The sequence below is a fragment of the Protomyctophum bolini genome (genome assembly GCF_963924005.1).
Source record: "Protomyctophum bolini genome assembly, chromosome: 13".
Classification (NCBI taxonomy): domain Eukaryota; kingdom Metazoa; phylum Chordata; class Actinopteri; order Myctophiformes; family Myctophidae; genus Protomyctophum; species Protomyctophum bolini.
In genome coordinates this window covers 27,166,068-27,178,567 of record NC_137874.1, presented here as the reverse complement: position 1 = coordinate 27,178,567, position 12,500 = coordinate 27,166,068, and the positions used below count along the sequence as shown (strand labels likewise).

The following is a 12,500-nucleotide window of genomic DNA, read 5'->3' as shown; positions in this document are numbered from 1 at the left end:
CCAACCCCGGTAACCTCTCCTTCACACCTAGGCTCACTGTCTGCGCCCACCCGCTCTCGCAGCTCTGAGCTGGGCCACCGCACATTCCTCGGGGCAGTGTGAGACAGAGGTCGCTTGGGGATCAGGGGCCAAGCGGAGTCTGAACCACCACAGCCCAAGACAGGCAGAGGCCAGCCAGGCACAGAGCAGTTCCGTTTTTAGCCTAGGCTAGGTGCTTCTCATAGATGCGCAAAAGCATACGGTGCCTGATACTCCGCTGACATATTGCGCGTGTGTGTGTGTGTGTGTGTGTGTGTGTGTGTGTGTGTGCGTGTGCGTGCGTGCGTGCGGGCGTGCGTGCGGGCGTGCCTGCGACTGTGTGCGTTCATCCATGGTGGGATGGAGGGTCCACATGTCTTGATGCTAGTGAAGTGTGCATAATCCAGAAATACGCCACTGTAAATAAGGTTGACTCTTTCCTTGCCGATCAGTATCTTTTGAACTATAATAGAAAATTATGATCTAATTAGATGCCACCCAGGGAACAAATATACCAGAGCAGACCACACCTGGAAAAGGGAATGAGGCCTCACAATGACTAGCAGTCTGCTGAACCCAACCAGCATTATTTCACCCGTTTCAATGTCTTTTTTTTTAGCCAAGCTCTCAAAGTTGCGTATGATTTTCATGCATTAGTTCTCAGCCAGAAGCATTATCTCTCTGTGTGGGCAGCATTAAACTGAACAAAGGCTGGAATGAAGTGGAGCACTTGGAACACATGACTGGCAGCCCCTAATGGAGTGAAGAAATCTTGAAGAGATTTCTCACCTGCCAATCACAGTCGAGCTACAGTATGCTGCAGGATGGACTTGATCTCATTCCTCCTGCAGGTTAACACTGCACTGCCACTGAGTCAACAATCACCAGAATATACAGTATATACAATACAGCAAGAAGACCAAAATTGGATAGAATTAAATCCTTTAATACTAGTGTACTGTACAAATAAAGGGGAATACATTTCACGGTGCTGAAATGGCTCATTAGTTTACATAGTGTTAATTGCTAAAGTAACATTTATGGAAGGCATATTTGGACGGAACACTGTGATTTTTCTTCATTGGTAAAATGTTGACGTAAAGAGGAAACAGTGAGCTGTATTCTTTGCCCTCAAACTCCAGCGTGGTCCTGAGCTCTCAATGGCACTTTGTGCGAGTTTGTTTGTGTTTGAGTGCATTTCGAGGGACAGGGAGACAAGACGGGGCCCTGTCCTCTAGCAAGAGCTCTGTGCAGAGAATCTCCGTAAAAGGTGAATTCATTACGGTCTATAGTGAAGCAGGAAACCCACGCCCTGACCAGGGCCCACAGACCCTCTGATCACACGCACACTGGCCCTCAGGAGAAACGCCTGCCTGCCTCCTGAGGGCCCGCAGACCCTCTGATCACACGCACACTGGCCCTCAGGAGAAACGCCTGCCTGCCTCCTGACCAGGGCCCGCAGAGTGCAGACCCTCTCTGATCACACGGACACTGGCCCTCAGGAGAAACGCCTGCCTGCTTCACAATTTAATTCTGAAGAGTGCAAATCACACTCTGTTATATGTATATTCCTACTTTGCTTCGTTGAGCTGTGTTCCATTCTGCTCTGGTTCTGCACTTCTGCACATTATTTCATAAAATAATGCAACCTTGGCTTGAGAGTATGATGGTTTCAAATCCGTCTCTCTGGATTCATTGAGGATCTCTATTTCAGAGGCTGTGTTGACCATATATGTATTTGGCAACACACCCTCATGCCCCATCAGAAATTATTTTGTTCCAGGGACCCCATACAAGATTTGTACACTGTATATAAGCTATAGGGTTAGAAATAGATGAACTGATTTTGAATTTTGCTGGGGACCCCAATGACCCCACTTTGAGAACCACTGGTGTAGTAGACTATACTTAACTGCAAACTACTGTTGTGATACTACTGAGTGATAACAATATCTCATGAATCATATGAATCATTTGACCTGTTCTACTGATATGGATAGCGTCCTAATAGCTTGCTCAGACAGAATGGTGGCACATCGAAGGGCCCTTGTCTTTAGGGGAGGACCCCCACCATTGTTTTCCATTATCATGGTCAGCATTTAGCTAAAAGGAGCTTAGAGAGCTCAGGTAATAATCACTTCAATTACAAGAGAATGCACAAGCACTTGAGCTAGGGTTTTTCACACATGCAATTATGGGATTGGAGAAGACATACCTGTTTGCAACAAGCCGGCTTCGCTGTCCGATATGTTGAAATGCCTCTGGATGTCAAGCAGAACACCTGCAAAAGGGATGAGAGAAAGAGCGTTGTTAAATATCGTGATGTGGTTAACGATATTGCACTTATGGTTTCATAGCCATGGTCAAGCCTAGCCATCAATATTTAAACTGTTTGACTTACAGCATGATTAATTCTGCATGGATACTCGTGGCCTCTTATCATTCACTTTGCATCTCTGAGGACGCAATAATTGTGTCTGTGGTGTCTGGCTGACAAACACGGTTAAGCTTCAGCTCTTATAATTTTGCTGTCAGGGTTTTACTACAAGTGGGCACCTCCCACCACAAAGCAACACTCTTTCATCTATCTATTCTAAAACGTGTACATGTACACACACAATCAATCTCCCCCTCCAGCTCTGAAAGCTTTCTGCACCATTATCTTCCCACCAGCAGATGCAAGCACCAGCTTTATATGGAACACAACACAGTGAACAGTAATGATTGGAATTGGGTTGACGGTACTAGTGTAGGTGTACAGAATTTGTTAAGTGGGTATTTCAGGTGCATCTTTGACTCGCCACTATAAATTAAAGTATTAAACCATCAATTATGGAGGTAGTCCCTGTCTATTTAAAAAACTTTGAAGTAGAGTTGTTCCTGTTGCTGTAACCCAAGAGCTGTTATGTTGGAATGGAGGAAATTCCTTTGAGAAGGTCACATACTGCGCGTTGCACTGACAGCTTAATGAGCAACACGGCACTTTGGTCACTGCAGGAAAGTCGAAAGATATGTGAACAGCTGAATGTCAAGTCATCACAATATTTAGTTTCCATGTAGGTTTACTGCAATGAACGCCCATGAAAGCGGGCTGTGAAACAAGCAATTGTAACGAGACCTTTACATTTTAAAATACATCATAAATGTATCGGTCAGAGAGAGTGAGGTTGATGATGATGAGGTTACTTTTCTTCCTTGCAGTCACAGGCTTCCAAACAACTGTGGTAGTCTGTAAACAAGATGCAGTGAAATAATTTTACTCAGTTCATTAAGATACCTTCTCTAACAAAATTGTCTGGATGGAAGGGATGAAAGAGGAGTATATTTCAAACTAAGTATCTTCAAATACTCACTCTTACACAGTAAAATGTTATTTATGTGTTATTGATCTATTTGTAACTCTGAGAGTGCACATACACTCTGAGAGTGCACAACCTTATTTAAATTGAGTTAAATAAAAAATATGTAATTTAATTACATTTTAATGATTTCCCTTGTGGTTAGGTTGGAAAGTGTTGTGTTATTAACATGAGCTAGTTGTGTGACAGACTGGCAGGCTGGTCTTAGTAATTAGCACTGCCTATGAATATGTAACTGCATCATACCCAACAGCTTGAGTCTGTTTGCACTTCACCTCTTCTATAACTTAGCATACTACTGTACGCTACATTTTCTGCCAGTATCATTTTCTCTCCAAAGCATACATTAGTAGAAAACAACACAAAACAAAAATGCAAATTCCCAAGCTTCAACAATTACTTGTGAAATCCTCATAATTTGCTTTGGGAACTGAGGGAGTGACAACCACTCATCCATAGGTCTTAATTCCACCGGATGGCAATTGGTGGGGGGGGGCTGCTAACCTTGCACTGTCATCACTAGTTCATTTGTCACGAGAGTAGCATATGGGTTTCAAAGGCAGTGTGATGGGGAGGGGGGGGAGTGCACACTGGACTGTGACTGGGGAGTCGGAATGTAAGTGAAATTCTGGTCACCCGAAACATGCCACCTGCTGCCATTCTCACACTTCAGGCAGCAATGGACAAGCTAAACATCTGCACCGTGAGACTGGTTTTTGTGTGATAATGACCGTAGTTAAATGACTCGTAATATGCTACCTACAATTAAGTGTATGTAATACAAGTAAAAATTGTATTCTTAGACTGTTTGGTCCATTATAAAATGAGCCAAGAATGTGAATGACACTTCAACTTCCTCATATGTAATTTGAATACATTCCCACAAATCATTATGGTGCATCTGACGATGACTGCAGTGCTATTACAAATGCTTGTGGTGTTTTGATGGCTTTTCGAGTCCAGTATGGGATCATGCACACAGATGCGTGTGAAAGCCTGTCTTTACAGGGCCCTGTCTTGGAGTAGGAGGTATAGCCATGTCTCTTCCACGTTGACAGATGGTAAACAGTACCGTTTCCCTCCGTAACTGCTCTCCTTGTTAGCAGGTCCTGTGGCAATTAGAGCAGTACTGCATGTAGTCAAGAGCTCAAGGGATGCAAGATTAGATCTACATTTTATGCTCAGGTAAAACCTAGTCCATATGGTTGCATGTGAAGCATGGGGATTATCAAAACAATGACGCTTTTAATACTGCACTCTGTCTTATACCACACATTACATATTATTTAACTTTCATATTTTCACATTTTAGCTGTTTCTCTTCCCCAGGGTGACTTGAAGGAGTGAGCATGCAGCTGGGTCTTACAGTGTCTCAGTTTGGTGTCAAATTTAGATGTTAATTCATCCTTTTATACAAATGTAACCAAAACACCAAATGTAACCTAATTAGGTGACAGTTGTATAGTAAATTTATATTCAATTTTTCTGAGTACTGGTATTTTTTGATTTATGTAAGATCAGACATGTGAGTTTTCCATTACAGGACAGTCCCCATGACCACACACAATTACACATACAGACAATAGCTTGTTATACTATTTCTGTCTGCGATGGCTGCGGCAGCGAACTGTTTCACTCTTGTCAAGCCTGTCAAACAGCCACAACAGTGTTCAACACATTGCACTGCAGTGGCTGTGCTCTAATTGGCTGGGCAGAACTGCAGACACGCACACACACACACACACACACACACACACACACACACACACACACACACACACACACACACACAACATGCACGCTCGCATACACGGCCCACTGGGAGGGGGGATTCCTGCACCAGATGGTGGAGCGTCCCTCCTCAACAAAATCAGCATTTGTCTATGTGCCACACCCCGTCCCCAATCACCGCACATCTCTGTTTTAAACCTTTGCCAGCTCTACTGGAGGTTTCATTCAAGCTGATAATGTGTCTTCTTTTTGTGTCTTCGAAGCATGTTGGTTTTATACAGTATATGACAGCTTCCCATTTGTTTGCACAGTCCTCTGCATTATTGTTGAACTCTGCAAGATCTTTTAAGCTGTGCATTTGAGTAATAGAGGGCAGATAAGGCGTGCGGCATCGTATGATGCTTCTCCACATTCACAGGTGGTTGGGCCAGTTTTATAGCCCCTGAAGCTGAACTAAGTACAATCATTACCACAGTTTTATTATTGTAATAGTAATTTTATTTAATGTAGGTAATAACAGTAGGTAATAATGGTATGTTATGACCTGATGAAGATCCACTATGAATCAAAATGTTAAAAATAAAATAAAAATTGTTCTCTCACATCACTGGCTGAATGTGAGAGAGTACAGAGAGTGTACGGGTCCATTTGGGTACATTTGTATACTCTCAGTTTTAAATTAACAGTGGACGTGATTTACAGGTGGTTGGCACGGTACTGATTGAGTTCACGTGTAATAAGCTGCATTATGATCTGGGTATGACACGGCATTGCTCCAGTGGGAGGCTGTGCTGTACTGCACAGCGTTTGTTCAGCAGTTTCATCTTCTCCCTCGGGGAGGGCCTTAATTCGGTTGCACAGCAATCACACTCTACCCTTGTCCTCCATTCCCATGCACACTCTAAAACCCTGAGTGTTCATTTAACCCAGAGAGTTACGAAGGGATAAATGAAACACTGAGGATTATCACTCTCCCTTTGTTTCATGCCTTTTTACTTTGAGCAATAAAGTGACTATGATTCCTATAGTTACGACAGGGTAATTCACTGAAGTGTCTGATGAGGTACGATGCCGGCGGGCCGTATAGCCCACACTGGCATTAGCGCCAGGGTTTAGTTGCTGTGGTAATGCAATGTTGGTACACACAAAGAGGAGAAAGGTCAAGAGACTCTGAGCAGGAACCCAGCCTCCCAAATCTGCCCTCTACTAATTTCTCCTCCCTTGTCGACCTCTGCCGTTTTTCAAATATTTACTATTTAGTGTAGACGGAAAAAAGGAGGGGGGCTAGTATTGACCCCTGAGTGTCTCTGGTCAACTAATAATACAAATAATATAGTGTTTTAAGAGGTTAGACACCAGGTTATGGTCACCTGCTAAATTGTTTCATGTTTCTGGATTAGTAGTAGGTTATATATAACCACATTATCAGGTGACACAACACTTGGAACTTGGCCATCTCACGCCTTAGACCTCAAATGATCTGTGTGTATTACGATGCATTATGAAGCATTGTGATTCATTATACCCAGAAACATGGGAGTATGGCAGGAATGTGGACCATCCTGACAGCACACAGGAACACCAACTTACAATACGACGGAAGACACTGAAACACACCCAGCAGCAGCCACGCACAAACACACACACCTGATCAGTGCTTGTGAAATGGTTTCACAGTAAATGCTTTGTGGGTCATTGCCTCTGACTTTTTAATTCTGCAGTTCATACCTTCATACTTTTACCTAAATTAGAATACAGGAAGGGACACATTCAAGGCAATGATAAATACCAACCCTATATATATCCTTCGACATTGACAGTATTTGTCTATCTGTGTTAAGATGTTGGTAATGTGACAGAAACAGAACCATGGGTGCAGTGACTGCAGTCTGGAGTTGACACTTATTCCAGCCGCTCATAAAGCCCTCCTTCATGAGCATACTATTCAATGTTGCTTCAGAAATTACTCTAAATTTTATGAACGTCATTGTGTCACAAACACAGCATTTAGACAGAATGGTGAATGATCTTTCTTCTAAAATTATCCAAGTATCCAAATTAGACCGTCTGGTTGATCTATTGGCCATTGTTTGACTACTATTGTTTTTACCCTATAAAACAATTACAGTATTTGTAACCACTTTCTACTTGGCATCCCTATTTTGGGCAGATCTACAAGCTCGCAACATATTGCATTGCAATGCTTTGTGAGTTTGTAGATCGGTGGGCCATAGGACTCTCCAAAATGGGGATGAAAATCTGTCCGCAGTTGGGCTTTAAACATCATACAGCATTGATTACATGTACGTAGTCAACGCAGGGCGGTAAAATCTGCCTGAAAACTGTTTGCTGTCCCGCTGTGGTTCCTTGTAAACCTTAAAATGTCAGTCCCATTTAGTTGATGTTTAAATGAGGATACAGTGTGCTGTTTTGTGAGGCCAGCTTTTTTCGTACAGTGAGTCACACTGTTAGCCTAGGCCTACAGTAGCTCATCTCAAGTACAGTGCACACACACACATACACACACACACACACACACACACACACACACACACACACACACACACACACACACACACACACACACACACACACACACAGTCACACATACATTACTGTATACATGCTGCAATTACACACGTGTGCAATCATACACTCTTACCGTGTCACATTAGGGGGAACAGACTTCATATCCAAATCCCCACTAGAGACACATGGTTCTCCAGCCCCCCGGTTCTATTTCAGCTTATTGAAACTAGGCTAAGAGGAAGGAGAGAATATAGTGGTCCAATTTAGAAGGGGTGTAATGAAAGAGAGAGAGAGAGAGAGAGAGAGAGAGAGAGAGGAAAACAGTTTGAAGCAGATAAATAGGTGGCTCCATTGGTCAGGCAGGGCTGCATGGTTTCCTTTTGTGAAACATAGCCAATGTTTCCATTGTGTGTACAGCACAGAAAAATTCAGAATCTCAGAGTGTACAAATGGAACAGGCCCATTTGGTTAAATTAACATTATGGATTCACTTTGTATGTGTCTTGGTGAGAGGACTGTGTGTCTGTGTGTGTGTTCCTTTTCCCCCTGGTTTCACTGTTGTTGTTGCTGCTGCTGTGTGTGTGTGTGTGTGTGTGTGTGTGTGTGTGTGTGTGTGTGTGTGTGTGTGTGTGTGTGTGTGTGTGCCTGTGTGCCTGTGTGCGACTGTGCGTGCGTGCGTGCGTGTGTGTTTTACAGTGCGTGAGTGCGCTGTAGATGGAAGTCATTCACCCTGGCCAGTGTATGTCGGACCGCGGTGAACCGCTCTGCTGATGTTGCCAAATCCTTCCACTGTGATTCCTGTAAAGGGGGATCCCTTTCTACGTGTCCCCAGATCCACTGTAAACAGGCTGGACTTTGGGCAGACAGAAATAATGAGTTTCCCTCTGGTTTAAGAATGAGTGTGTCCGTTGGGAGTCTCTCGCACTCTTAAAAGACATTTGGACACGAGAGTGTGAGGAAAAGAGAGGGATGGCGAGAAGGAGAGAGTACATGGGGAACTTTGGCTATAGGAGAGGCTTAGACGGCAGCAAGGAGAAAGTTGACCACAAATATGCCCGACTGCGGCCGGCGGGCTCCTGACCGACTGCTCTCCTCCCTGCCATGCGGCTCCGTCGGGCGGGGGACACTTTTTCCATCCCACTTCCTCCCCCCGGCCGCCACACAGAGAGGAAACGCTCTGCAGATGTAGTCTGAGAAACAGCGTGGGACCGCCTGTATGGCAGAGCTCAAAAGGGTGTTCGAGAGGTGAACTCCCTCTGAAAGGCTGCATGCGATTGTGCATGTAATGTGTGTGTGTGTGTGTGTGTGTGTGTGTGTGTGTGCGTGTGCTTGTGTGTGTGTGTGTGTGTGTGTGTGTGTGTGTGTGTGTGTGTGTGTTTATCCTGCTTCCCAACTGGTGTGCTGGAGTCTTTGAATGTATAATGTGACTTCAAACCTCAAAATCATTTATTTCTATACAGCCCCGTCTAGTAAATATGATCTCATCTGCGCCTTGCTGAGGAAGCTGTTTATGTTCAGAAGCTCTCTGCGACGAGCGGAGCAGCTAATGTGTGACTTTTAACAGAAATATAATCCATCCGAGAGTCAAGTTGATTAAGTACAGCAAGCAGATGAATCGTAGATCCTTGTGGATATACTGTATGTCTCTATCTGTCAGTGGTGTGGGGACACTGAACGAGTTGTAAATTGGTAGACCTTATTGCCCTGATAGAACTGGGGGAAAGCGAACGCGATGACATTTGGCATGCTTTTCACTCTGAAATTGGTACACCCAAATTGGAGCTGAATCAAGTTGAAGTTTTCCCAAACCCTAACTTTTTTTTTTGATCTTTCATGTTTTTTTTTCATCTCCTACTTGTCTGTCTGCTACTAATCAAAAGGTTGAATTCTGCTCGAGTGCTCTGTCCCAGCCAATAGGTGCTGAATATTTGATGACAGTGGAGAAGATGTGTAATGTAGCATTCATGGAGCAGACTATACCGATGGATCATCCATTATGGATAGAGGGCCAGCATAGTCTGCTCATGTGAAATAATGCATTAGATGTATTGGAAAGAAATGCAGTGAAGTGAGGCAAATGTATGTGAGATGAGAAGAGATGAGCTACAACTCGCCGACCGGCTCGTTGCTGGGATGCCAGTGAGATGCCAAGGTCCTCACCGGCATCTCTGTGGAATATACAAATGCACTTGAACTCAACCTTGAGCTTGAGGTCTCTGAGCAGCGGTGTTTACTTGGAGTTCTGGAATGGAGCCATGTTAACCAGAGTGAATGGCTGTGGGAGGCGCCCCTGCACGGTATCCACACTGGATCTATATGGGATCTCAGTATTGTTTTCCCCCAAAAGCCATAAACAAAACAAATCAAAACAAATCAAATCCACTTCCCCAGTTCAGTTGCCCAATCATAACCATCTGTTATTCATTTCCATACTTAGTTTGATAACAAAGTATCAAAGATGAATAAAAGAATAATCAAGGAAGATGTGTTTAGCAGATTCCATGGAGAATCCCACAGATATTGGTCAGCAGAGAGAAACGAAACTATTTATACCGACTCAGAACTCCCTTATACTCATTATGGAGTGTTTTAAGGATTGCTGTGTTACCCTGAAACTGCAGTTACCCTGAAGTGCTTAAGAAAAACGCATACACAAACACATCTTACTGTTTTTCACCTCATTAGGGGAATAGCGTTATGTCAGCGCAGAGACTGTCTGTCTAATGAGTAAGCCAAAAGACAACCAGGAGTGCAATTACAATAGTGTGTGCGTGCGTGCGTGGAGAGAGCGATAGTGAGAGAGAGAGAGAGAGAGAGAGAGAGCAAAACACAAAGCGCATGCGTCAGGGTGAGTGTAAATACATGCACACTAATTTACATACCCACATAGTACACAGCTGGTGACAACAGAGAAAAATCCCACCGTTAATCCCAATGCTTTTTGGGAAATAGGGGGATTAAAGTCGTTCTTTAGTGCTTTTTTATGATATTTCACTTCATATGTATAGTATGAGGAATTCACTACAGTAGGAGTCATTGAGACTCATTCATTCAGGGGTCATTGAGACTGTCTTGCTGCATAATAAACACTTACTTACAATCGAGGCATGCTTTGTCAGAATACTTTTCTTAATTACACTCATTTACATAATATGCAGCCTTTGCTGGAAGGTCTCTTTCAATTAGGTTCTTAGTTTAAGGATGGCCATTTAAAATGCTGCCTGGTAGTAAAATGTTCACAATACCAGACACCTATCTCTCCTCTGAAAACAATGCACTACAGCAGAACAATAGGCCCTCCACAAGCTTTCAAGGAGCCTTGTTATTCCTCCCTGCTCACAGTAGAACAAAATGTAGTTTCAAATGTGACCTGAGCCTAATACCAGAGAAGTAAATTGGTCAAGACTTGTGTTTTAGGCTCAATTTAACATCAAAAGCCTGGTCTGTCAAGCTAACTGCAACTGTTAAAAGACTCCATGCTCTGGGCGAAGCAAGGACACACAGGGGCACAGTTGGTTCCTTATGGATGATAACTTTCTTCAGTGGCTTGGAACAAATGTGCCTCTGCTTACTTGTCAATTTGGCACAGGACACCTTTGCCATCAAACTTAACAGCAGTTTTGACCCACCGGTGACGACGACTATGCACGGATATTGGAGTTCATCCCAACTGACTGGATAGATCAGGCAATAATTATGATTCATGACACAAAGGCTAGGTCTATGCAATAGCTAATGAGAATATCTGTCTCAAATGGGCTTCATTCAACTCATGCATCGATCAATGAAGATTCCTCACAGTAACTATAAACACTCCATTAGTGTGTTATTACATAACACACTAATGGGGAGTCTATATGTTAATCCTGCAGTACATTAACCACCATACTGTGACACAGACTTTACTTACATAGCCTCATTCATTTTCTCTATAATGACTCCTCTATAATGATTCATTTGTTTCTATATACTGTGTGTGTGTGTGTGTGTGTGTGTGTGTGTGTGTGTGTGTGTGTGTGTGTGTGTGTGTGTGTGTGTGTGTGTGTGTGTGTGTGTGTGTGTGTGTGTGTGTGTGTGTGCATGCATGTATGTGTATGTGTCCATCTTCAGCCAACTTCCTGAAAGGGAGGCAGTAAAAAGGAATGGCACTCCTTATCCAGGATTCTGTCGAAGGCACTTCTCAACAGCTGTATACAAGTCACTAAATAGCCATCCACAGTGGTAGGAGAGAGAACCCTGACCCTTAGCTCTATTTCAGCCTTGACAAGAGGTGACAGTTGTTCTAATGCTCTCTGGGGCTCATCTTTCATCTTCTCATGAATTAGACATTAATTTAATTTCTTTTTTTTTAAGATATGTTTTTTGCGGCTTACGCCTTTTTTTGGTTTTTTTGAAGGGACAGACAGTAGGAAGGAAATGGGAGAGAGATGGGGGAAGACATGCAGTAAAGGCCGTGTCGCGCTCGGGAGTCGAACCCGCGGCACACTGCGACTGGATTACCAGTCAGGTGCCCAGACGGTTACGCCACCACCTGGGTCTTAATTTAATTTCTTACTCTGTTTCACTCTTTTGCATGCAAAATGAGTTCAAGCAGTGTTATTTCTTATCTAATCTACTTTCCAACACAGGTAGATAACTACTGGTAGGTTATATCTGGTGTAGCTTGATTGGTGTTGTTCCTCTAGCGTCTGCACACAGTTGCAGTGCTGGCTCACTGGATAGATCAGACAATAATGATGATTTGTGACACAAAGGACAATGGGATAGCTGATGAGAACATCTGTCTTTTCTGGACTTCACTCAACTCACGCAACAACTTCCTCTGTTCACACTTGGGGAATGTGTCCTATTGTACAAACTTTT

General features: G+C 43.5%; 1 protein-coding gene across 1 annotated transcript in view; it reads right to left on the bottom strand.

The window, feature by feature from the left end:
* The window catches only part of spns2 (SPNS lysolipid transporter 2, sphingosine-1-phosphate), a 91,757-nt gene that overhangs the window by 69,211 nt on the left and 10,046 nt on the right, over positions 1-12,500 (bottom strand). The window contains exon 2 of the mRNA XM_080780725.1: positions 2,234-2,299. Coding sequence (XP_080636851.1) covers positions 2,234-2,299 — 66 coding nt within the window. The remainder of the gene's footprint in view (positions 1-2,233; positions 2,300-12,500) is intronic.